At 47.3% G+C, this 26,117-nt stretch overlaps 1 protein-coding gene across 5 annotated transcripts in view; it reads left to right on the top strand.

Annotated features, from left to right (window-relative positions):
- Positions 1 to 26,117, top strand: part of LOC148145018 (uncharacterized) — a 268,501-nt gene that overhangs the window by 234,270 nt on the left and 8,114 nt on the right. For 2 of the 5 annotated variants that reach the window (XM_087975569.1, XM_087975571.1), the window contains exon 2: positions 12,929 to 16,134. In XM_087975569.1, coding sequence (XP_087831695.1) covers positions 13,337 to 14,389 — 1,053 coding nt within the window. In that variant the 5' untranslated portion in view covers positions 12,929 to 13,336 and the 3' untranslated portion in view covers positions 14,390 to 16,134. Of the gene's footprint in view, positions 1 to 12,321; positions 12,423 to 12,928; positions 16,135 to 16,187; positions 16,294 to 26,117 lie in introns of those variants that run through there. The other 3 variants (XM_087975570.1, XR_015751699.1, XR_015751700.1) reach the window with 3 other exon arrangements.

Here is a 26,117-nt window from a genome sequence, read left to right as displayed (position 1 = left end):
TAGCTTGGATGTAGTGTGTCAGTTGAATAAGGAGCTGAAATTGGCCTGTCGCAAAGATATTAGTACAGTTGTTATGGGGGATTTCAACATGCAGGTAGACTGGGAGAATCAGGATGGTACTGGACCCCAAGATAGGGAGTTTGTGGAGTGCCTCCGAGATGGATTCTTAGAACAGCTTGTGCTGGAGCCTACCAGGTGTTGTGCAACAAATCGGATTTGATCAGGGACCCCGAAGTAAAGGAGCCATTAGGAGGTGGTGACCACAATACAATAAACTTTAATCTGCAGTTTGAAAGGGAGAGGGTAGAATCGGAAGTGACAATATTTCAGTTGAATAAGGGAAGCTATGGAGGTATGAGGGAGGAGCTGGCCAATGTTCAATGGTGCAATCCCCTAGCAGGGATGGCAGTGGAGGAACAATGGCAGGTATTTCTGGGTATAATGCAGAAGATGCAGGATCAGTTTATTCCAGAAAGGAAGAAAGGTCCTAAGGAGAGGCTGGGGTGGCCGTGGCTGACGAGGGACGTTAAGGACCATGTAAAGACAAAAGGGAAAAAGTATAACATAACAAAGATGAGTGGGAAATCGGAGGACTGGGATGTTCATAAGGGGCATGGATTGGGTGAATATCCAAGGTCTTTTCCCCTGGGTATGGGAGTCCAGAACTCGAGGGCATATGTTTGAGCTGAGAGGGGAATGATTTAATGGGGACCTGAGGGGCAGACCTGCTCGCTCTCCGCAGTATCCCAGTGTTGTGAAAGATATTCACTTTCAGGTCTTGATGTTTTTTGCTTTTTCTGCCCCTGTAAGATCCTAAATCAGCACCTTCAGGGGAATTAGTTAGAGCGGAGTGAGAACAGGGGGGGAGAGAGAGTGGGATGGTGCTTTCAATTTTGTGGAACAACAAAAGAATATTCCACAGAAAGTAGAATTCCTAGTTGTGAATTTCTACCCTGCACTGACAATGATGACTTTTGTAATCTCTTTTTAACAGAGTGTTGGACGATCTGAAGATAGAAGTTTCAAAATCAACAGATGAAGGACTCTCCATTGTCTGCAGTCCTCACTTTGACATCAATGTCTGACAGTCACTCAATCCATCGGGACGACAACAATTTTCCAACTATGATTCTGTGAGAAGGAGCAAAGCTTTTTGGTTCCTGTTTGAGTACGTTTTCAGCATCAGTGGGACTGGATGAGAGACCCTCCTGTTGCAGTGCACCGAGTGTGGAGCCTGAAGCAGTTATACAGCCTGAGAAGAGGAATTCATAGTGGGGAGGGGCTCCACACGCGTTTGTGTGTGGCTGAAGCATTGGCTATGGAGAAACCCGAGGAATCCTGCCCCGTGCAGAAACCGTGGAAGTGTGGCGACTGCGGGAAAGGTTTCCATGTCCTGTCTGTCCTGGAGACTCATCGGCGCAGCCACACCGGGGAGAAGCCGTTCTCCTGCTATGTCTGCGGGAAGGGCTCAGCGATTCCTCCACCCTGCTGAGACACCAGCAGATTCACACGGGGGAGAGGCCCTTCAGCTGCTCAGAGTGTGGGGAGGGGTTCAGTCAGGTGAGCAACCTGCAGAGGCACGAGCGGCTCCACTAGGGGGAGAGGCCCTTCAGGGGCCCCGAGTGCGGGAAGGGGTTCACCTGCTTGATTAAGCTGCTGACCCACCAGTGTCTCCACACCAGGGAGAAGCCGTTCACCTGCTCCTCCCAACTGTGGACGCACTGAAGCAGCAACGGCCAAGTGCCATTATCGACTGGACTATCAACCCAGTTTCGGAGTGCTGGGTTCAAATCCGGCCACGGCAGATGGCGGAATTGGAATTTGGTCAGAAACTGGAGTTCAGAATTTAATGATGAAACCATTTTTTGCAGGGTGGGGGGGGGGGGGGGGTGGAGAAAATCCCCATCTGATTCACTCACATCCTTTTTAGGGGAGGAAACTGCTGTTGTGGGAAAGGATTCACTCAGTCGTTCCAGCTGCATCCTTTACCCAGGCTGGCCTACACATGACTCCAGACCCACAGCAGTGTGGTTGACTCGACACTGCCTGTCCAACTTACTTGAATACTGGATACAGGTTGAAATTACTGAGTGAGACAATACTTCCCACAGGTTAAGGCTGTACCAAGAATCCAATTACAAAGGGATAACTCGGTGGTGACCAAGACTAAGGAAAGTGTGGTTGTGGGGGGGATGTGTGCGCACTTCGGTCTTGAGCTGTTTGAAAAGTAGCTACTTTTTCTCTTCCTTTTTGCTGGGGGGAATCTGAAGCTGTAACAAAGCTGGATCACAATAAAGGTTACCTGAACTTACTGCCGGGTTCAGACTCTCATTGAAAGTTTTGAGCTCCAAGAGGTTTTTGTTTTAAAGCTGCTCATTTCTTTCAGCCTCCTGCACTGAGTTTCCAATGTCATGTATCAGATGAAGCAGTGAATGAGTAGCTGGTATCGTTAGAAATTGTAAATTTTTCAGGAGTGCAGGTACTGTGTCATTTCATCAGCATTGTAAAGTTTCCTGGCAGCACTGGGACGTTTGGGCTGTGTTCACTAGATGTGGAGGTGCCGGTTTTGGACTGGGGTGGATAAAATTTAAAAACTCTCACAACACCAAGTTTATTTGAAAGCACCAGCTTTTGGAATGCTGCTCCTTCATTGGGTAGCTGTGGAGCAGGATCGACAGACATTACGTTTTATAGCAAAAGATCACTGTGTCATCGATCTATTGAAGAAACCTAAATTGCTGTTAAGTCTTCCATCTTTTAGAATGGGTTGCAGATTTCAGTTTGTTCGTACATAAATCATTGAACATCTTTCAAGTCATGTTCTTGAGATGATTTAAGGTTAGATTTTTTAAAAAAGTCACATCTCAGCTCAGACAATGCCTTAAAGGTGTGAGGTTCGAGTCTGTCAGAACCAGTCTGATTCAAGGTTGGGATCCTATTTCCCAAGTAGGAATTTATAAAATATTACATGGATTGAGTGCCTGCAGACTGTGCACTTTTTAAGCAAAATTGAATGTATCTGCAAATATAATTCTGCCAATACAAATTCACTCCGTGTGTGTGTGTGTGTGTGTGTGTGTGTGTGTGTGTGTGTGCGTGTGCGCGTGTGCGTGCGCGCGCATGTTTGGTAAAGTGTAAGTGTGATGGCGTATATGTCTGTGAGAGGCTTGGTGTATGTGTGTATGAGATGGGTATGAACGCAAGGGTTTACGTTTTACTAAAACAAGGAAGTGCAGTTAATTGTAGGACCCTGGGTCATGTTGTAAAAGAGAGAGACATAGAGTCATAGAGATATACAGCATGGAAACAGACCCTTTGGTCCAATCTATCCACACCGACCAGATATCCCAACCCAATCTAGTCCCACCTGCCAGCACCCGGCCCTTATCTCTCCAAACCCGAGACATGGGGTGGAGGGTTAGGTACATAGTTCTTTGAAAGTTGTATGACTGGTAGGCAGAGTGGTTTAGAGTACTGGGTACAGTTCTGGTGGCCCTGTAATAGGAAGGAGACTATTAGAGAGGGTTTGGTAAAGATTAATCAGGACTGAATACCAAAGATTCTTCCTTCGCGTCGGGGAGCTCAAAACTAGGGGGCATATTCTTTCAAGGTGAGAGGAGAGAGATTTAAAAGGAACCCGAGGGGCAACATTTTGACAGAGGGTGGTTTGTGTGTGGAATGAACTTGCTGAGGAAGTGGGAGATGCAGGTACAGTTACAACATTTAAACGACATTCGGATGGGTACATGAATAGAAAGGTTTAGAGGGATATGGGCCAAATGCAGGCAAGTGGGACTAGTTTAGTTTGGGAATCCTGGTCAGCATGGACGAGTTGGACCAAAAGATCTGTTTCTGTGCTGTATGTCTCTACCAACCGGAAGTGATCTTATTGAAACCAGTAGAATTCTGAAAGCGGCTTGACAGGATAGATGCCGATAAAATGCTCCTTTTTCTGGGGGAGAGTCATAGAATCCTGACAATGTGGAAGCAGGCCATTCGGCCCATCTATTCCACACTGGCATTCTGAAGAGCATCTCACCCATACCCACCCCCTTACTCTGTATTTCCCATAGCTCATCCACCCTAACCTGCATATCCAGGGCACCATGGGTAATTTAGCATAACCAATCCACCCTAACCTACCCATCCCAGGGCTCTATGGGTTACTTAGCATAGCCAATCCACCCCAACCTGCCCATCCCGGGGCACTATGGGTAATTTAGCATAGCCAATCCACCCTAACCTGCACATCCCGGGGCACCATGGGTAATTTAGCATAGCCAATCCACCTTAACCTGCCCATCCCAGGGCACTATGGGTAATTTAGCAGGGCCAATCCACCTTAATCTATAAATTAGATTTGTCCACAAGGGTGAAAAGTACAAGGAATTAAAAACAAATAGTGAGGGTAGAAAGCACAAGCCCAGTGACGGGTGTCTGCCCCGGGCCGCGCGGCGCCATTTTCCTAACGGCCGCCTTCCCACCGCTTCCTCGCTCGAGCGACTTCTCCTCCCAACCGCCTTCGCCCCCGCGTGATGTCTGCACGGGGGGGATGGGCGGAGCCGGGGGATGGGCAGGGCCAGGGGAGCCTCACCGTCACCAAGCAACAGCATCACCAATGGACCGACAATCGAAACTGGATAGTGATGTCACAAAACCTGAAACGATACCTGGTGTGTCTGAATGTGTGCCACATTGTAACAAAAGTTATGAAAGATATTAACTTTCAGGTGGAGGTATCCAAAATGCAGAGCGATGTCAGTCTTGATGTTTTTGCTTTTCTGCCCCAGTAAGATCCTGAATCAGCACCTTCAGGGGAATTAGAGCGGAGTGAGAACAGAGGGGGAGAGAGAGTGGGATGGAGCACTGAGTGTGGAGCCTGAAACAGCTATACGGCTTGGGAAGAGGAATTCAAGGTGGGGACAGGCTCCACGCCTGTTTGTGTGCGGCTGAAGCGTTGGCCATGGAGAAACCGTGCAAGTGTGGCGACTGTGGGAAAGGCTTCCATTTTCCATCTGCCCTGGAGACTCATTGGCGCAGTCACACCGAGGAGAGGCCGTTCCCCTGCACCGACTGCAGGAAGGCCTTCAGACATTCCTTCCACCTGCTGGCCCACCAGCGGATCCACACTGGGGAGAGACCCTTCAGCTGCACTGTGTGCGGGAAGGCCTTCAGCAAGTCCTCCAGCTTGCTGACCCACCAGCGGGTCCACATGGGGGGAGAGGGCATTCCCCTGCCCCGAATGAGGGAAGGTCTTTACCAGGCCTCTGCCCTGCTGAGGCACCGGCGGGTCCACAAGGGGGAGAAGCCCTACAGCTGCACTGTGTGGGAAGCCCTTCAGCTTGCCCCAACTTGCTGACCCACCAGCGGGGCCCACATGGGGGAGAGGCCATTTCCTTGCCCTGAGTGTGGGAAGGCCTTTACCCAGGCCTCCAACCTGCTGAGGCACCGATGGGTCCACAGATGGGAGAGACCGTTCAGCTGCCCTGAATGTGGGAAGGCCTTCACCCGCTCCTCCTACCTGCGGAGCCACCAGCAAGTTCACGTACCATCGCAGGGTGACTGAAGGAATGACAGCCGAGTGCTTTTATTGACTGGACTATCAAACCATTTCTGGGGATTCCTGGGTTTGAATCCCGCCGTGGCAGCTAGTGGAATTGGAATATGGTCAGAAATCTGGAGTGAAACCATTGTCAGTGGGGTTGGGGTGGAAGAAATCCCCATCTGATTCACTCAGCTCCTTTTTAGGGAAGGAAACTGTTGTTGTGGGAGAGGATTCACTCAGACATCCCAGCTGTCTCCTTTACCTAGTCTGGCCGACACGTGACTCCAGACCCACAGCAGTGTAGTTGACCCTACACTGCCCATCCAACTTACTTGGATACAGGATACAGGTTGAAGTTCCTGAGTGAGGCAATACTTCTGCTGGGTGAAGGCTCTAGCAAGGATCCAATTACAAAGGGACAACTTGGTGGTGACCAATAATGAAGAAAGTGAGGGGTTGGAGGGAGTGTGTGCACTTTGACCTAGAGCTGTTTTTAAAACATTGCTACTTTTTCTATGCCTTTCTGTTGAGAGATTCTGAAGCTGTAACAAAGTTGGGTCACAATAACGATTACCTGAACTTCAGACCGAGCTCAGACTCTCATTGAGAGCTTTGAACTCAACAGGTTTTTGTTTTAAAACTGCTCATTTCTTACAGGCAACAGTGAGAACTGCTGATGCTGGAGATCAGAGTCAAGATTAGTGTGGTGCTGGCAAAGCACAGCAGGTCAGTCAACGTTGATTTTCCTGCTCCTTGGATGCTGCCTGACCTGCTGTGCTCATTTCTTACAACCTCCTGTACTATGTTTCCAATGTTGTGTATTGGTTGCAGCAGTGAATGAGTAACCAGTATTGTTAAAAATTGTAAATTTTTCAGGAGTCCAGGTACTACAACATGCCATCGGCATTGTACAGTTTCCTGGCAGCACTGGGAGGTGTGGGCTGTGTCCACTGGAAACGATGTGGAGGTGCCGGTTTTGGACTGGGTGGATAAAGTTAAAAATCACACAACACCAGATTATAGTCCAACAGGCTTATTTGTAAGCATTAGCTTTCGGAGTGGTGCTCCTTCATCAGGTAGCTATGGAGCAGGGTCATGCGACACAGAATTTATAGCAAAAGATCACACTGTCATGCAACAGATAGGACATATTGAACAAATCTAGATTGCAGCTTAATCTTTCATCTTTTACCATGGGTTGCAGGATTCAGTTCATTAATATGTACTTTTAATTCACAGAACTACTTTTAATTCACCTTCTCGAGATGATTTAAGGTTTTATAAAAATAGGTGACATCTCAGCTCAGATACTGCACAAAAGTGTCTGTGTCCCAATCTTGAATCAGACTGGTTCTATTAATCAAAGTAGGAATTTATATAATATTACAAGGATTGACGGCCTGCAGATTGTATGCTTTTTTAGCAAAATTGAATATATCTGCAAATATAATTCTGCAAATGGAAATTCACTGCATTGACTTATGTGTGATTGTATCTGCATGAGTGTGTGTGCATGCTAATAAAGTGTGTGTGGGGTGGAGTATAAGCCTGTGAGATGGTGAGAGTGTTAGGGTGTGTGTGGCTGAGAGAGCAATAGGTAAAGGCAAGGGGTTGCATTTTGCTAAAACGAGGAAGGGCAGGACTTGTACAGTTAATGGGGCCCTCCATCATGTTTTAGAACAGATTCATGAGGGGGCAGGGGCCGTGGAGGGGTTAGAGTACATAAAGTTAAAAAACTCTCAACACCAGGCCATCGTCCAACTGGTTTATTTGGAAACACAAGCTTTTGGAGCACTGCTCCTTCATGGGATGTTTGTGGAACAGGATCATAAGACACAACCATCTGATGAAGGAGCAGCGCTCCAAAAGCTAATGCTTGCAAATGAGCCTGTTGGAGTATCACCTGGTGTGGTGTGAATTTTAACTTCGTACACCCCAGTCCAACACCGGCATCTCCAAATCGGGGACATAGTTCTTTGGAAGTTGCATCATTGGTAGACAGGGTTGTGAAGGAGGCGTTTAGCACACTTTCCTTCATTGTTCACCCCGTTCAGTGTAGGAGTTGGGACATCACGTTGTGGTTGTACAGGATATTGGGGAGACCACGTGGAGAGGACTGAGTACAGTTCTGGTCGCAAGTTGTCGGGTGACCTTATTTCGATGTATAAAGTCATGGGGCGTGTAGGAAAGGTAAATATCACAGGGGGAAGAAAGGGTGGCTCTCCCCTTTTTAACTTCTCTTGGCATTCAGACACTTAAATTCTGTCAGTAACAGCAGCATCGCCAGAGAGCAGACTGCGCGTGCTCGCCGGTACAAGGATGAAGCTGCGCATGCTCCTCACTGCACGCAAGGCACGCCTCGCGACTTTCTTTTGATGGGCCAATCAGAAGCGCTGGAGGACCGGAAGGTGACTGGTCCTCCTGCCAATCAGAGCCTTCCTATTGTCTGAATCCAGAAGCTGGAACACGAGTTTCGGAAGTTGCTGCTCTGTCTCTGAATAAAGAGTGAGTTTGTTCCAGACTCCCCTCTTACTTCTGCTCATCTAATCGGTTTACCACATCTGTCTGTGGCGTGCAACCACCCCCCCCCCCCTCCCCCGATAGCTGGGTCTTATTACTTTTGGTGATGCAACACAGGGTCTTATTTGGTTATCTTCTTCATACTAACTCCCTCTGTGCGTGACCATTGCTCCTGTCATGTCAATACATCTGCTCCTACCAGTCGACCACCTCCCTTTTCAGTTAGTTATTTCTTGGAATATACCGTCATGATTCTGCGTCGCGATTTTTGCAGAAGCAAGATGCAGCTACTTGTAACTGCTTGCAAGCATATCTAGCTTAACATATTCCCCCCAGCACGGACGAGTTGGGCCGGAGGGTCTGTTTCTGTGCTGTAATACTGGAATTGTCTTCGGTGAATGCAGAAGTGTGGTTGGACTTTCAGAGCAGCTTTCCAAGATGTTGTTCCCTTACTGGGAGCAAAAGAAGTAACAATGAAGTCTTTCGTTTGTGAGACAGCAACTGAGTGAGTGAGTACATCTGAGAGTTTGGTGGAAAGTGGGAATTCATTGCACTGTGGGGATGAAGCCCTACCCTATCCAGTCATTTCTGCTGGTGGATGAGACCAGGCCTCAAGTTGAGGGGAGTAGATTTAGGACAGAAATGAGGAGGAACTGCTTTTCCCAGAGAGCAGTCAATCTATGGAATTCTCTGCCCAATGAAGCAGTAGCAGCATCTTCATTAAGCATATTCAAAACACAGTTGGATGGGTACTTGCATGGTAGTGGAATTAAGGGTAGTTGGGAAAAAGCAGTGAGGAGGATCTCACACGGTGGATATACCAGCCATGATCATAATGAATGGTGGAGCAGGTTCGATGGACCAAATGGCCAACTCCTACTTCTTTTACTATGAAACTATTACCCTGCATTTCCCATGGCTAACCCACCTAATCTACACATCCCTGGATATTATGGGAAATTTAGCATAGCCAATCAGCAATGTAGTGATGTGGAAAATGAACATCAGAGAACGATCGAAAGGGACAAGGTGTGTAAATGTACCAGCAATCAAAACTGGATTCTGAAGGTCACAAAACTTGAAACTAAAAACGATGTTTCTGAATGGTGTGCATTGTAATAAAATTGACTGCACACATTGAAGAGAATAATTATGATCTGAGACTCCTTACAGAGGCATGGCTTCAGGATGACAAGGATTGGATCCTGAATATCGAGGTGGTAGTCAAATGGGAAGCTAGGTGAAGGTAGAGGCTTGGCGCTGCTCATCAAAGCACTAATCACAGGGAAGTCTGGTGTCAGCTTGGATTCAGGTCCTGATTTCTCTGTCCTCTGATGTCCCTGTTCTCACAGAGTAAGATATTGGTCTGTTTTCTGCTCTGCTGGATTTCTGCTGAAGCTTTGACCCCACACCCCTACACCTTCTGGAACAATAAAATGTTCCTGAAGAAGGGCTTATGCCCGAAACGTCGATTCTCCTGTTCCCTGGATGCTGCCTGACCTGCTGCGCTTTTCCAGCAACACATTTCCAGCTCTGATCTCCAGCATCTGCAGACCTCACTTTCTCCTCAATAAAACGTTCAGTCAATCAAGACTCAAGCCACAATCTCCCAGCCTGTCAACCATCCAGACACAGAGTGTCGTCCTAGCCAGGAATCAAACAAGAAAAACAGAACAAAATTAGAAATAAATAAATGCTCATGCTTAATGTTTGTTCATGAGGAAGTAAACCAGAAATAGGGCTCTCCCAGGATTCTTATAGTGCCCCTCTTGAGGCATTCTCTCACCCTAACATCTAACTATTCATACCCAGCTATGATTTATAACAATATTTACACCAGAAGTATTAAAGCATCTGTTATCGAGTAGACATCGGGATATACAGCACGAAATAGACTTTTCTCTGTCTCATTCACACACATACACATCCATGGGGTTGAATTTGTATTTGCAGATACATTCTATTTTTCTCAAAAAATGCACAACATACAGGCAGTCAATCCATGTAATATTTTGTAAATTCACCTTTGGAAATAGAACCAGTCTGATTAGGATGCAGACAGATCCTGACTTCACACCTTTAATGCATTGTCAGAGCTGAGATGTCACCTTTTGTTATAAAACCTTGAGTTATTTCAAGAAGATGTCTTTCAGGAAATTCCGGGATTTACAAATGAATGATACGAGCAGCCCATATTAAAAGATGAAAGACTTAACAATCCAGGGTTTTTCAATATATCATTTCAGGGAACTGTAATGTTTTTCCATCCATTCTGTACCTTATGATTTTATTCTCCACAATCACGTAATGAAGGAGCCATGCTCCGAGTGCTAATCATAGAGATGGATACAGACCCTTCGGTCCAACCCGCCCATGCCGAACAGATATCCCAACCCAATCTAATCCCACCTGCCAGCACCCGGCCCATATCCCTCCAAACCTTCCTCTTCATATACCCATCCAAATGTCTCTTAAACATTGGAATTGCACCCACCTCCACCACTTCCTCTGGCAGTTCATTCCATACATGCATAACCCTCTGCATGAAAAGTTGTCCCTTAGGCTCCTTTTAAATCTTTCCCATCTCACCTTAAACCTATGCTTTCTCATTTTTGACCCCCCCATCCTGGGGGGAAAAGACTTAGGCTATTTGCCCTGTCTATGCCCCTCTCAATTTTATAAACCCCTCTAAGGTCACCCCTCAGGCTCTGATGCTCCAGGGTAAAATAAATGCCCCAGCCCCTCAGTCTGTGTAACTGGTTAAAAAGTACAAATCTATGCATTCCTCATCCCCCATTTTACCTGTACCGATACCTTCGGGGATCTCTGAACTTGGACAGCAAGGACCCTTTGTTCCACTGCACTCTGTAGGGATCTACTATTTATTGCTTACTTCCTTCCCTTATTAAATTTCCCAAACTGCCTGCAGATTAAATTCCATAGTTCTGCCCCATTTACTAGCTGATAGATATCAGAGTGTAGCCGGAGACCATCCTCCTCCCTATGAACAATCCCACCTTTCCAGCATTTACTCCTGGACAGAGGGGGCAGCACTGTCTCCAGCTCAGCAGTGTGTTTGTTAGCTAATCAGCATGTTCAACTATATTAATTAAAAGTACCTCATGCTAGCTATACAATAAACCATGATGTTAGTTCCCATTATCTCTTTAGTTGCGCCCTTATAGTTTTTCCTACATTCTACTTAATGTTATTCTAATGTCACGGTTAGAGATTTAGTGTCAGCTTTTGGAACAATGGTCTTGCATTCCAGACCCTAATTAATATTTTCCTAATGTCATGATTAGATATTTATTATCAATAGTCTCAAGCAGGCTGACTCTACTAATTATTAATTAGATATTTAATGTCATGTCCCAAATATTTATTGTCCCAATCCTGTCAATCATATTTAGCAGGTGAGGCTAACTTTACTGACTGTTATCTAATCTTGCCATAGTGACCTTTCAGCCTCAACCTTACTCTGGTAATTAGTGTAAGAGCTTTCCACTATCCTTTGCAACAAACCGGCAGTGGTCTCCATGCTCTAACCCTTCCCATGCTTTCATGCTCTTTATTTTCCATACTATCTAAAAATAGGCTCAGAGTTGTAGAGCACAGAAACAAACCCTTCGGTCCACACCGACCAGATGTCCTAAATTAATCTAGTGACCCATTTCCCAGCATTTGCCCCCTATCCCTCTGAATCTTTCCTATTCATATCTGCATCCAGATGCATTTTAAATAATGTAATTGTACCAGCCTCCACCACTTCCTCTGGCAGCTCATTCCATATACATACCATCCTCTGTGCGAAAAGATTGCCCCTTAGGACCCTCAGAGATCTTTCCCCTCTCACCCTAAATCTGTGCCCTCCAGTTCTGGTCTCAGCGTCTTGCCCCCACAACAAGGGGAAAAAACATACAAAAATTGAGCAGCCAGACAAAATGCAAAAGGAATAAAATACCGAGCCATAGGGGGAAAAAATTGTGGCTCTATCTTTTTTCCCCTGCTGGCATTTGGACACTTAAAATCTGTCAGTAACACCAACATCCCCGTAGAGCATACTGCACATGTTTGCCGGTGTCAGCAACGCAGTGCGCATGCTGGCCAGTGTCAGCAAAACACTGGGCATGCTCATCGCTGAACGCAAAAAACGCGCGAGACCTTCTTTTGATTGACCAATAGACAGCATTGGAGGACTGGATGGAGACTGGTCCTCCTGCCAATCAGAGCCAGTCCATTGTCTGAATGCGGAAGTTGGACCATGAACTTCTCAAGCTGCGACTCCTGATCCTCTCTCTCTGAGTAAAGATTGAGCTTTACCCAGACTGCAGATTCCTTCCTGTGTCCCAGATATGTGAGTACGGCACTCTCTTATCTCGCTCCCTTTTCCATCTTTTTTCATTCTGTGATTCAATTGTTGACTTTCAGCAACTGAAAGGAAAGAGAGTGAATTCGGCAGGGACAGACTCCGGAAACATTGATCCAAGTCTGTATCTCAATTGGCAAAATAGTTCGGCAGGAGGCATCAGATGGTGCAGAAGCTGCAGATAAAAGGGGGTGGTGGTGAAGTAGGGATAGGTCGAGACAGTTAGAGGGTACGACCTGGTTGGTCAATGGGAAGAATGAGTCTGGTTGGTGGCAGGGAGGAGTCATGTCTTGGCATTTTTTTTGCTTTTTCGTCCCTGTAAGATCCTGATGAGGAGAATTAGAGCGGAGTGAGAACAGAGGGAGAGAGAGAGTGGGATGGTGCTTTCAATTTTGTGGAATAATAAAAAAGAATATTCTGCAAAAAGTAGAATTGCTTGTTCAGAATTTCTACCCTGCACTGGCAGTGATGAGCTTTGTAATCTATTCTGACAGAGTTTTTGAAGATTTGAAGAGGAAAATTTCAAAATCAACAGATGAAGGGCTTATGCCCGAAATGTTGACCCTCCTGCTCCTCGGATGCTGCCTGACCTGCTGTGCTTTTCCAGTGCCACATTTTTCAACTAACTCTCCAGCATCTCCAGTCCTCACTTTGATGTCAATGTCTGACGGTCACTCAATCCACTGGGGCCAGCAAACATTTGAGACCGTGATTTCTGTGAGAGGGATCAAAGCTTTTTGGTTCCTGTTTGAGTATGTTTTCAGCATCAGGTGGGACTGGACGAGAGACCCCACTGTTGCAGCGCACTGTGCGTGGAGACTGAAACCGTGATACGGCCTGGAAAAGGGATTTCACGGCAGGGAGGGCTCTACACGTGTTTGTGTGCAGCTGAAGCTGTGGCCATGGAGAAACCTGAGGAATCCCGCCCCGTGGAGAAACCGTGGAAGTGTGGCGACTGTGGGAAAGGCTTCCGTTTCCCGTCTGCCCTGGAGACTCATCGGCGCAGTCACACCGGGGAGAGGCCATTCCCCTGCACCGACTGCGGGAAGGCCTTCAGACATTCCTCCCACCTGCTGGCCCACCAGCAGGACCACACTGGGGAAAGGCCTTTCTGCTGTCCCGAGTGCGGGAAGGCCTTCGTGTTTTTCTCTGCCCTGTTGGCCCACCAGCGGGTCCACACAGGAGAGAGGCCGTTCAGCTGCCCTGAGTGTGGGAAGGCCTTCAGGTATTCCTCCACCCTGCTGAGCCACCGGCGTGTCCACACGGGGGAAAAGCCCTTCAGCTGCCCCGAGTGTGGGAAGGCCTTCAGCGATTCCTCCACTCTGCGGAGTCACCGGCGTGTCCACACAGGGCAGAGGCCGTTCAGCTGCCCTGAGTGCGGGAAGGCCTTTAGCCACATCTCCTCCCTGATGAGGCACCAGCAGATCCACACAGGGGAGAGGCCCTTCACCTGCCCCGAGTGCGGGAAGGCCTTTACCCAGGCCACCACCCTGCTGACCCACCAGCGTGTCCACACGGGGGAGAGGCCCTTCAGCTGCCCTGAGTGTGGGAAGGCCTTCAGGTATTCCTCCACCCTGCTGAGCCACCGGCGTGTCCACACGGGGGAAAAGCCCTTCAGCTGCCCCAAGTGTGGGAAGGCCTTCAGCGATTCCTCCACCCTGCTGACCCACCAGCATGTCCACACGGGGGAGAGGCCATTCACCTGCTCTCAGTGCGGGAAGGGCTTTACCTGCTCCTCCTACCTGCGGAGCCACCAGCGGGTCCACACAGGGGAGAGGCCCTTCAGCTGCCCCGAGTGTGGGAAGGCTTTCAGCACATCCTCCACCCTGCTGAGGCACCAGCGGATACACACCGGGGAGAGGCCGTTCACCTGCTCTCAGTGCGGGAAGGGCTTCACCTACTCCTCCCACCTGCGGAAGCACCAGCGAGTTCACGTGCCATCGCAGGGGGATTGAAGGAGTGACGGCCAAGGGCCATTATCGATTGGACTATCAACCCGGTTCCGGGGACTCCCGGGTTCGAATCCTGCCACGACAGATGGCAGAATTGGTATTCGGTCAGAAATGTGGAGTTCGGAATCTAACGATGAGACCGTTTCAGGGAGGGGGTTGGGGGGGAGAAAGCCCCCATCTCTCTCCCTTGTTAGGGAAGGGAACCGCCGTTGTGGGAAAGGATTCACTCAGTCGTTCCAGCTGCACCCTTTACCTGGTCTGGCCTACACGTGACTCCAGACCCACAGCAGTCAGGTTGACTCTACACTGCCCTCCCCCCACTGGCAAATGAGCAGGGAGAAACTTAGTTGGAGACAGGGTAAGGGTTGAAATTGCTGAGTGAGGCAATACTTCCTCCGGGTGACGGCTGTACCAAGGATCCGATTACAAAGGGACAACTTGGTGCTGGCCAATAGTAAAGACAGTGAGGGGGGTGGGACAAGGGGAGGTGTGGTGTGTGCACTTTCACCTTGAGATGTTCAAAAAGCAACTACTTTTTCTCTGCCTTTTTGCTGGGGGCGATCTGAAGTTGCAACAAAGTTTGGGTTGCAATAAAGGTTACCTGAACTTAACACCGGGCTCAGACTTTCATTGAAAGCTTTGAGCTCCAAGAGCAGTTTTAAAGCTGCTCATTTCTTTCCACCTCCTGCACTAAGTTTAGAACATAGAACATAGAACAATCCAGCGCAGAACAGGCCCTTGATGTTGCGCCGACCTGTGAACTATTCTCAGCTTGTCCCCCAACACTATCCGAAAATCAGCCATGCGCTTATCTAAGGAATGTTTAAATCTCCCTAAAGTGGCTGAGTTGACTACTTTAGCAGGTAGGGCATTCACGCCCTTACCACTCTCTGCAAAAAGAACTTGCCTCTGACATCTGTCTTTAATCTATCACCCCTCAGTTTGTAGTTATGCCCTCTCGTACAAGCTGACGTCACCATCCTTGGAAAGAGTCTTTCACTGTCTACCATATCTAATCCTCTGATCATCTTGTATGTCTCTATCAAATCCCCCCTTAAGCCTTCTTCTTTCCAATGAGAAAAGACCCAAGTCTATCAGCCTTTCCTCATAAGACCGTCCCTCCAGACCAGGCAACATCCTGGTAAATCTCCTCTTCACCTTTTCCAATGCTTCCACATCCTTTCTGTAATGGGGTGACCAGAACTGTACACAATATTCCAAGGGTGGCTGCACCAGTGTTTTGTATGGTTGCAGCGTGATATTGCGGCTCAGGAATTCCGTCCCTCTCCCAATGAAACCAATATACCGTGTGACTTCTTACCAGCACTATCCACCTGGGTTGCAACTTTCAGGGAGCTTTGCACATGGACTGCAAGATCCCTCTGCACATCCACACTACCAAGAATCTTTCCATTGACCAACTACTCTGCCATCCTGTTATTCTTCCCAAAGTGCATCACCTCACATTTAGCTTCATTGAACTCCATTTGCCACCTCTCAGCCCAATTCTGCAGTTTATCCAAATCCCCCTGCAACCTGTAACATTCTTCCAAACTGTCCAATACTCCACCGACTTTAGTGTCGTCTGCAAATTTACTAATCCGTCCACCTATGCCTGTGTCTAAGTCAGTTATAAAAATGACAAACAGCAGTGGTCTCAAAACATCCTTGTGGGACACCACTAGTAACTGGACTCCAGACTGAATATTTTCCATCAACCACCACTCGCTGCCTTCTTCCAGTTTCTAATCCAAGCTGCTAAATCACTCTCCATTCCATGCCTCTGCATTTTCTCCATCAGCCTACCATGTGGAACCTCATCAAAGGCTTGACTGAAGTCCAAGTATACCATGTCAACTGTCCTACCCTCATCTACATGCTTGGTCACCTTCTCAAAAAACTCAGAGGTAAGTGAGACACGACCTGCCCTTGATGAAACCATGTTGACTTATCTGAAATTAAATTGTTGCTTGCTTGATGATTATAAATCTTATCTCTTATAATCCTTTCCTACAATAGAAGTAAGGCTCACTGGTCTATAATTACCTGGGTCATCTCTGCTGCCCTTTTGAATAAGGGCAGAACATTTGCAATCCTACAGTCCTCAGGTACTAAACCCGTAGACAATGATGACTCAAATATCAATGCCCAAGGCTCTGCTATCTCCTCCCTCGCTTCCCAGAGAATCCTCGGATAAATCCCATCCAGCCCAGGAGACTTGTCCACTTTCACTCCTTCTTGAATTTATAACACCTGTGTGTAACTGACCTCGATCCTTTCGAGTCTAATATCTCGTACCTCATTCTTTTCCTGAGTGAACACTGATGAGAAATTTTCATTTAGCACCTCTCCGGACTCTACAGGGTCCACGCTCAACTTCTGTCTTTGACTGGCCCTATTCCTACCCTAATCATCCTTTTATTCCTCACATACCTTTAGAAAGCTTTAGGGATCTCCTTTATTCTATTTGCTAAAGACTGCTTCGGTCCTCTCTTTGCTCTTCTTAACTCTCTCTTTCAATCCTTCCTCGATGATCTGTAATTCTCTATCACCTCATCTGTACCATATTGCCTCATCAACACATAAGCCTCATGGAACAGCATCATAAGACACAGAACTTATATCAAAAGATCAGTGTCATGCAACTGATAGAATATATTGAAAAAACTTAGATAGTCTTCATCTCTTAGACTGGGTGCGGGCTTTGGTTCATTAATATGTAACAATGTTCTTGAGATGACTTAAGGTTTTATTAAAAAAAAGACATCTCCGCTCAGACAATGCATTAAAGGTGTGAGATGTGTGTCTGTCAGTATTCCAATCTTGAATCAGACTGGTTCTGTTTCCAAAGTCAGAATTTGTAAAATATTACATGCATTGACTGCCTGCAGATTGTGTGCTTTTTGAACAAAATTGAATGTATCTGCAAATATAATTCTGCAAATACAATTTCACCCCATAGAATAGTGTGTGTGCATGAGAGAAAGAGAGTGTGTGCACGGGAGGCTGCTGAGCCAGGTGAGGGCCCATAGGGTGTTCGACGTGAGCAACTGGTATGGATTGAGGATTGGCTGTCTGACAGAAGGCAGAGAGTTGGGATAAAAGGTTCTTTTTTGGAATGGCAGCCAGTGACAAGCGGTGTCCTGCAGGGTTCAGTGTTGGGGCCGCAGCTGTTCACATTATATATTAATGATCTGGATGAAGGGACTGGGGGCATTCTAGCGAAGTTTGCCGATGATATAAAGTTAGGTGGACAGGCAGGTCGTACTGAAGAAGTGGGGAGGCTGCAGAAGGATCTAGCCAGTTTGGAGGAGTGGTCCAGGAAATGGCTGATGGAATTCAATGTGAGCAAATGCGAGGTCTTGCACTTTGGGAAAAAAGAATAGAAGCATGGACTACTTTCTAAACAGTAAGAAAATTCGTAAAGCCAAAGTAGAGAGGGATCTGGGAGTGCTAGTTGAGGATTCTCTCAAGGTAAACATGCAGGTTGAGTCCGTGATTAAGAAAGCGAATGCAATGTTGTCAATTATCTCAAGAGGGTTGGAACATAAAAGCACTGTTGTGCTACTGAGACTTTATAAAGCTCTGGTTAGGCCCCATTTGGAGTACTGTGTCCAGTTTTGGTCCCCACACCTCAGGAAGGACATACTGGCACTGGAGCGTGTCCAGCGGAGAGTCACACGGATGATCCCTGGAATGGTAGGTCTAACATATGAGGAACGGGCTGAGGATCCTGGGATTGTATTCATTGGAGTTTAGAAGATTAAGGGGAGATCTAATAGAAACTTACAAGATAATACATGGCTTGGAGAGGGTGGACGCTAGAAATTGTTTCCATTGGGCGAGGAGACTAGGACCCGTGGACACAGCCTTAGAATTAGAGGGGGTAAATTCAGAACAGAAATGCGGAGACATTTCTTCAGCCAGAGAGTGGTGGGCCTGTGGAATTCATTGCCACAGAGTGCAGGGAGGCTGGGACGCTAAATGTCTTCAAGGCAGAAATTGATAAATTCTTGATGTCACAAGGAATTAAGGGCTACGGGGAGAATGAGGGTAAGTGGAGTTGAAATGCCCATCAGCCATGATTGAATGGTGGAGTGGACTCGATGGGCCGAATGGCGTTACTTCCGCTCCTATGTCTTATGGTCTGATAGACAGACATGGGAGTTGCGGGGGGGCAGAGGTGGGGGGTGTTTAGGTACAGAGTTCCTTGGAAGTTTCATCACTGCTCGACAGGGTGGTCAAGATGGCATTTCGCAACATTGCCTTCATTGTTCACCCCATTGAGTATAGGGGTTGGGACATCATGTTGAGGTTGTACAGGATGTTGGTGAGGTCACTTTCACAGTACTGAGTACAGTTCTGGTGGCCCTGTAATAGGAAGAATACTATTAGAGAGGGTTTGGTAAAGATTTACCAGGATATTGTCAGGACTGGAGGGTTTGAGTTATAAGGAGAGGCTGGGACTTTATTCACTGGAGCACAGGAATTTGGGGGTGACCTCATTGAGATTGATAAAATTATGAGGAGTGGAGGTAAGGTGAACAGCAAATGGCTCTTCCTTAGCGTAGGGGAACTCAAAACCAGGGGGCTTTTTTTTAATGTGAGGAGAGAGATTTAAAAGGAACTGGAGGGGCAACATTTTGAAATAGAGTGATTTGCATGTGGAATGAACTTACTGAGGATGTGGTAGTTGCCGGTACAGTTACAACATTGAAACAGCATTTTGATGGGTATATGAATAGAAAAGTTAGAGGGATATGGGCCAAATGTAGGCAAGTGGGACTGGTTTAGTTTGGAATCCTGGTCGGCATGGACGAATTGGACCGAAGGGTCTGTTTCTGTGCTGTATACCTCTATTGAAACCAGTAGAATTCTGAACGGGGCTTGACAGGATAGATGTAGATAAAATGCTCCTTTATGGGGAGGGTCATAGAATTCCGACAATGTGGAAGCAGGCCATTCAGCCCGTCTATTTCACTCTGGCCCTCTGAACAGTATCCCACCCATATCCAACCCCGTACTCCATATTTCCACCCTAACCTGTCCATCCCTGGTCACTACGGGTAACTTAGCACGGCCAATCCTCCCTAACCTACACCCGAATCTATAAATTACCTTCTCAAGAATGTAATTTAAATGCAGAGCTTTTCTAAGAAAAATGTCAGTTTGACTCAACATTGGGACACAGACAGAATTCACACCTACTGTCTCTACTTATAAATAGGGCAACGTCTCTTCGAAATGTAGGTTCATTTAGATATAACTGCGTCATTTTACATATGAAGATAATCCTTTGAATGTGCCCACATCCCTTTGAAATGTAATCTTGTCCATTTAAACCTCTTTATTTGCAGAAATACCCGTTAAAATGTCCACGTTCCTTTAAAATGCAGATTGCCCCCTTTCGATATGACGCCGTTCCGTTAGATGTGGGAATATCTGTTTAAATTGAGCCGTGAGCTTTCCCAATGTAGACAGGGCTCCTGGAAACGTGGCAGTGTCCCCCCTGCAGCTGCAGAGCGAGACAGGAGAGTTTGTTTTTGTGAATGAGCAGTTGTAGCGCGAGGTGGCTGTTGCTTGGTGACGGTGAGGCTCCCCAGGCCCCGCCCATCGCCTGGCCCGGCCCCGCCCATCCCCCCGTGCAGACGTCTCGCGGGGCCGAAGGCGGTTGGGAGGAGAAGTCGCTCGAGCGAGGAAGCGGCGGGACTGCGGCCGTTAGGAAAATGGCGCCGCGCGGCCCGGGGCAGACACCCGTCACTGGCCGCCGCCGCCTTCCTGGCGCAGCTGCTGTGTCACGGCCACACCGGCCGGCTGTACAGCAGCCAGGAGCCGGTGAGCATTCTGGAGGCGGATGGGGTTAAGGGCCTGCTTGGGAACTCGTCGGCCGCCGGGGTGGTGGAGTTCTACTGGTCGTGGGGCGGCCCCTGTGTCAACTATGGGGCCACCTGGAAGGTACTGGGCCCGGGACGTGAAAGGTGAGGCAGGTTGTGGGGGGGACGGAGGGGAAGGAATGTGGGGCCTGTCCTGTCATAGTGACATTTTACACTCACTTTCCATCGGCTTTTACTGGCGCTTGTGCTGTTTCCCCCTCACTGTGTGTTTAATCCTTGTGCTGTTTCCCCCTCACTGTGTGTTTTAATCCTTGTGCTGTTTGCCCCTCACTGTGTTTAATCCTTGTGCTGTTTGCCCCTCACTGTGTGTTTAATCCTTGTGCTGTTTGCCCCTCACTGTGTTTAATCCTTGTGCTGTTTGCCCCTCACTGTGTGTTTAATCCTTGTGCTGTTTACCCCTGTGTGTGTTTAATCCTTGTGCTGTTTGCCCCTCAGTGTTTAATCCTTGTGCTGTTTGCCCCTCATTGTGTTTTTAATCCTTGTGCTGTTTGCCCCTCAGTGTTCAATCCTTGTGCTGTTTGCCCCTCAGTGTGTGTTTAATCCTTGTGCTGTTTGCCCCTCACTGTGTGTTTAATCCTTGTGCTGTTTCCCCCTCACTGTGTGTTTAATCCTTGTGCTGTTTGCCCCTCACTGTGTGTTTAATCCTTGTGCTGTTTGCCCCTCACTGTGTGTTTAATCCTTGTGCTGTTTGCCCCTCACTGTGTGTTTAATCCTTGTGCTGTTTGCCCCTCACTGTGTTTAATCCTTGTGCTGTTTACCCCTCAGTGTGTGTTTAATCCTTGTGCTGTTTGCCCCTCACTGTGTTTAATCCTTGTGCTGTTTACCCCTCATTGTGTTTTTAATCCTTGTGCTGTTTGCCCCTCAGTGTTTAATCCTTGTGCTGTTTGCCCCTCACTGTGTGTTTAATCCTTGTGCTGTTTGCCCCTCACTGTGTGTTTAATCCTTGTGCTGTTTGCCCCTCACTGTGTTTAATCCTTGTGCTGTTTACCCCTCACTGTGTTTAATCCTTGTGCTGTTTGCCCCTCACTGTGTGTTTAATCCTTGTGCTGTTTGCCCCTCAGTGTGTTTAATCCTTGTGCTGTTTACCCCTCACTGTGTGTTTAATCCTTGTGCTGTTTGCCCCTCACTGTGTTTAATCCTTGTGCCGTTTACCCCTCACTGTGTGTTTAATCCTTGTGCCGTTTACCCCTCACTGTGTGTTTAATCCTTGTGCTGTTTACCCCTCACTGTGTGTTTTAATCCTTGTGCTGTTTCCCCCTCACTGTGTGTTTTAATCCTTGTGCTGTTTGCCCCTCACTGTGTGTTTAATCCTTGTGCTGTTTACCCCTCAGTGTGTTTAATCCTTGTGCTGTTTGCCCCTCACTGTGTGTTTAATCCTTGTGCTGTTTACCCCTCAGTGTGTGTTTAATCCTTGTGCTGTTTGCCCCTCAGTGTTTAATCCTTGTGCTGTTTGCCCCTCACTGTGTGTTTAATCCTTGTGCTGTTTACCCCTCATTGTGTTTTTAATCCTTGTGCTGTTTGCCCCTCAGTGTTTAATCCTTGTGCTGTTTGCCCCTCACTGTGTTTAATCCTTGTGCTGTTTACCCCTCAGTGTGTTTAATCCTTGTGCTGTTTGCCCCTCACTGTGTTTAATCCTTGTGCTGTTTACCCCTCAGTGTGTTTAATCCTTGTGCTGTTTGCCCCTCAGTGTTTAATCCTTGTGCTGTTTGCCCCTCACTGTGTGTTTAATCCTTGTGCTGTTTACCCCTCATTGTGTTTTTAATCCTTGTGCTGTTTGCCCCTCAGTGTTTAATCCTTGTGCTGTTTGCCCCTCACTGTGTTTAATCCTTGTGCTGTTTGCCCCTCACTGTGTGTTTAATCCTTGTGCTGTTTACCCCTCACTGTGTTTAATCCTTGTGCCGTTTACCCCTCACTGTGTGTTTAATCCTTGTGCTGTTTACCCCTCACTGTGTGTTTTAATCCTTGTGCTGTTTCCCCCTCACTGTGTGTTTTAATCCTTGTGCTGTTTGCCCCTCACTGTGTTTAATCCTTGTGCTGTTTACCCCTCATTGTGTGTTTAATCCTTGTGCTGTTTGCCCCTCACTGTGTGTTTTAATCCTTGTGCCGTTTGCCCCTCACTGTTTGGTTTAATCCTTGTGCCGTTTGCCCCTCACTGTGTTTTAATCCTTGTGCCGTTTGCCCTTTGCTGTTACTTGTGCAATTGCTGAGGGTAGTGTATAAATACGAGTGAAGGATACTATGCACCAGCATGTATATGTTCCTCAGTCATTGAAGGGGCAGGACCTGTTGAGAATGGTTAGTAAAGCATGTGGTGCACTAAGCCTTGTTAACATGGATATCGTTTGTTATTGCGAAAAGTCAACTTTTTATTATTTAGAGTCATAGAGATGTACAGCACGGAAATACACCCATTAGGTCCAACCTGTCCGTGCCAACCCGCTATCCTAAATTAATCTAGTCCCTTTTGCCAGCACTTGACTCATATCCCTCTAAACCCTTCCTATTCAGATACCCAGCCAGATACCTTTCAAATGCTGTAATTATACCAGCTTCCACTACTTCCTCTGGCAGCTCATTCCATACATGCACCACCCTCTGCATGGAAACGTTGCCCCTCAGGTGCCTTTGTGGTCTCACCCTAAGCCTATGCCCTCTAGTTGTGAATCTCACCCCAACACTGAGGGAAAGACTTAAACATTGAGCAGCCAGACAAATGCAAAAGCAATCAAATATTGAGCCACATGGAAAAAAAATTATGGCTGTACCCTTTTTGTTCTCCCATAGGAATTTGGACACTTAAAATCTGTCAATGACACCAGCATTGCTACAGTGTATATTGTGTACACTCCTCAGTGTCAACAAGCAGGACACACGTTTGCTCAATGTTTTGGTGACACCAGCATGTTCCTCGCTGTCGGCAGAAAAGGGACGAGACCTACATTAGATGGACAAATAAGGAGCTCTGGAGGACCGGAGGGAGAATTGTCCTCCTGCTATTCGGAGCTCCCCTATTGGTGAATGTGGAAGTTGGACCATGAGGTTCTGAAGCTCCTGCTCCTCCTCTCTCTGAATGAAGATTGAGGTTCACCTCAGACTGCAATTTCTTTCCTCTGTCCAACATCTGAGAGTACGGCACTCTCTTTTCTCACCCCCCATTTCCATTTACGTTTCATTCTGAGGTTCAGTTGTTGACTTGGAGCAACTGAAAGAAATGGGAGTGAATCCAGGTGAGGGGACAGAGTCTGGAAAAGTTAGTCCAAGCCTTTGTTCTCAATTAGCAAAATAGACAGGCAGGAGACTGAAAGAACGCAGCAAGCTAGGCAGTATCAGAAGGTGGAGAAGTCGAGGGATCTGGTGTACCCTTGTTCAGGTCTGGGGGTGGGTAGAGGGAGAGCTGTGGAACAAGGGTGTGCTGTGGTCAGGGTATTGAAGTGGGGAAAGGTGGAGACAGGCAGAGGGTACAATAGACAATAGGTGCAGGAGAAGGCTATTCTGCCCTTCGAGCCAGCACCACCATTCATTGTGATAATGGCTGATCATCCTCAATCAGTATTCTGTTCCTGCCTTATCCCCATAACCTGGTACGACCTGGTTGGGGAATGGGAGGAAGGAATCTAGTTGGAAGGGAAGAGTGGAAGGGGTTGGGAAGTGTGTTGGGGGCTGGGATGGGAGATTATTTGAAATTGGAGAACTCAATGTTGTGTCTTCCGGGCTGTTGACTGCTCAGACAGAAGATGAGGTTTTGTTCCTCCAATTAGTGGTTTGGTTTGTTGTGGTAATGGAGGAAGCCAAAAATAGTCATGTCAGAAGGGGAGTGGGAAAGGGCTTTAAAATGGGTGGAGACTGGGAAGTCCGCTCAGCCTCTGCGGACCCCTGCTGTGATGCTCAGCAAACCGTTCCCCAAGTTTACGCTCGGTTTCCCGATGTAGAGAAGACCACAATTGGCAAAGTACAGCAGGTCAAGCAGCATCCGATCAGTAGGACAGTCGAAGTTTTGGGCACGAGCCCTTCATCAGGAATGATGCGTGGATGTTCAGAGGGGCATCAGTGTCCTTCTGTGCCAGTTGTCAGACAGGTGCAGCAGGCAATGAGCAAGGCAAGTGGTGTATTAGCAAGAGGAATTAAGTTCAGAAGTGAGGATGTCTTCCTGCAGTTAGGGGGTCATTGAATATATTCAAGGCTGAGTTCATCTGATTTTTATGTGAATGTTTATGGGGAAGGCAAGAAAATGGTTTTAAGACTAGTACAGGGCTGAGTTCCAGAGCCATGCAGCACAGAAACAGCCCCTTCAGTCCAACTAGTGAAAATGGAGGGACTGATTGTGGGATGGAGATTTTCAGCTTCCAAGGAATGAGATAGGAAAGAGTTCACTATAAATTAGAATTTATGGGATCGGTTGATGAGCCGAGGAGTGTCAGTTGGAGTTTAATTTAGAGAAATCAGAGTTTGCATTTTGGTCAAGCAATCCAGGCAGGACTGACACAGTTAAGGGGAGTGTTGCAGAATAAAGAGACCTTGGAGTGCTGCAGTCTCAGGTGGATAGAGTAGTGAAGGCAGCGTTTGGTTTGCTTTCCTTCATTGCTCATAGCATTGAGTATCGGAGTTGTGAGATCATGTTATACACACTTCTCACTCGAAAGTGTTATCTAACTGCTTAACTGTTTCTGTTCTTTGGTATGTTAATCCCAGAACCTGTTTTCAGTAACTTTCTCAAGAACGTAATTTAAATGCAGAGCTTTTATATCAAAAATGTCAGGCTGACTCGACATTGGGACCCAGACAGAATTCACACCTATTGGTGGGTAGGCTGGGACTTTTTTCACTGGAGCACAGGAGGTTGAAAGGTGAAGGTGTCGAGTGCCTCATTAGCAAGTTTGCAGATGGGCATTCAGATTGATGGAATATCAGATAGTGAAGGGGACTGTCAGACGATACAGCAGAATATAGATCGGAGAGTTGGGAAGAGAAATGGCAGATGGAGTTCAATCCAGACAAATGCGAGGTGATGCATTTTGGAAGATGCAATTCAAGAGCGAGCTATACAGTAAATGGAAAGGTCCTGGGGGAAATTGATGTACAGAGAGATCTGGGTGTTCGGGTCTATTGTTCTCTGAAGGTGGCAATGACTGTCAGTAGAGTGGTCAGGGCAGCATACAACACGTGTTCCATCATCGGACGGATTGAATAAAAGAGCTGGCAGGTCATGTTAAAGTTGTATAAGATTTTGGTTCGGCCGCATTTGGAATACTGCGTACAATTCCGGATCGCCAGATTTCCAAAAGGATGTGGATACGTTTGGAGAGAGTGCAGAGGTGTTCACCAGGATGTTGCCTGTTATGGAGAGCGCAAGCTATGAGGAGAGGTTGAGTTGATTAGGATTATTTTCATTGGAAATAAGGAGGTGGAGGGTGGGGGTCCTGATTGAGGCTGAAAAACCATGAGGGGTGTAAACAGGGGTGGATAGTAAGAATTATTTTCCCAGAGGGGAAGACTTAATTACTCAGGGTCACGAGTTCAAAGTGAGAGGGGAAAGGTTTGAGGGAGATGTACATGGAAAGTTCTTTACACTGAGGGTGGTGGGCGCCTCGAATGCATCGCCAGCGGAGGCAGTAGGGTTGGGATCGATAGTGTCATTTAAGATGTAGCTAGACAGATACATGAATGGGCAAGGAGCAGAGGGATACAGATCCTTAGAAAATAGGCAGCAGGTTTAGACAGAGTATCTCGATCAGCATAGCCTTGGAGGGCTGAAGGGCCTGTTCCCGTGCTGTGAGGTTCTTTGTTCTCTTTATAGAGGTTTACAAAACTGAGGGGCAAAGATAAGGTGAACGGCATGT

This window comes from Chiloscyllium plagiosum, unplaced genomic scaffold, assembly GCF_037043375.1.
Source record: "Chiloscyllium plagiosum isolate Xiang-an unplaced genomic scaffold, Cpla_swu_hap1 HiC_scaffold_27, whole genome shotgun sequence".
In the NCBI taxonomy this organism is placed as follows: Eukaryota; Metazoa; Chordata; class Chondrichthyes; order Orectolobiformes; family Hemiscylliidae; genus Chiloscyllium; species Chiloscyllium plagiosum.
The sequence above is the reverse complement of the archived record's forward strand: the minus strand, read 5'-3'. Positions and strand labels throughout refer to the sequence as shown.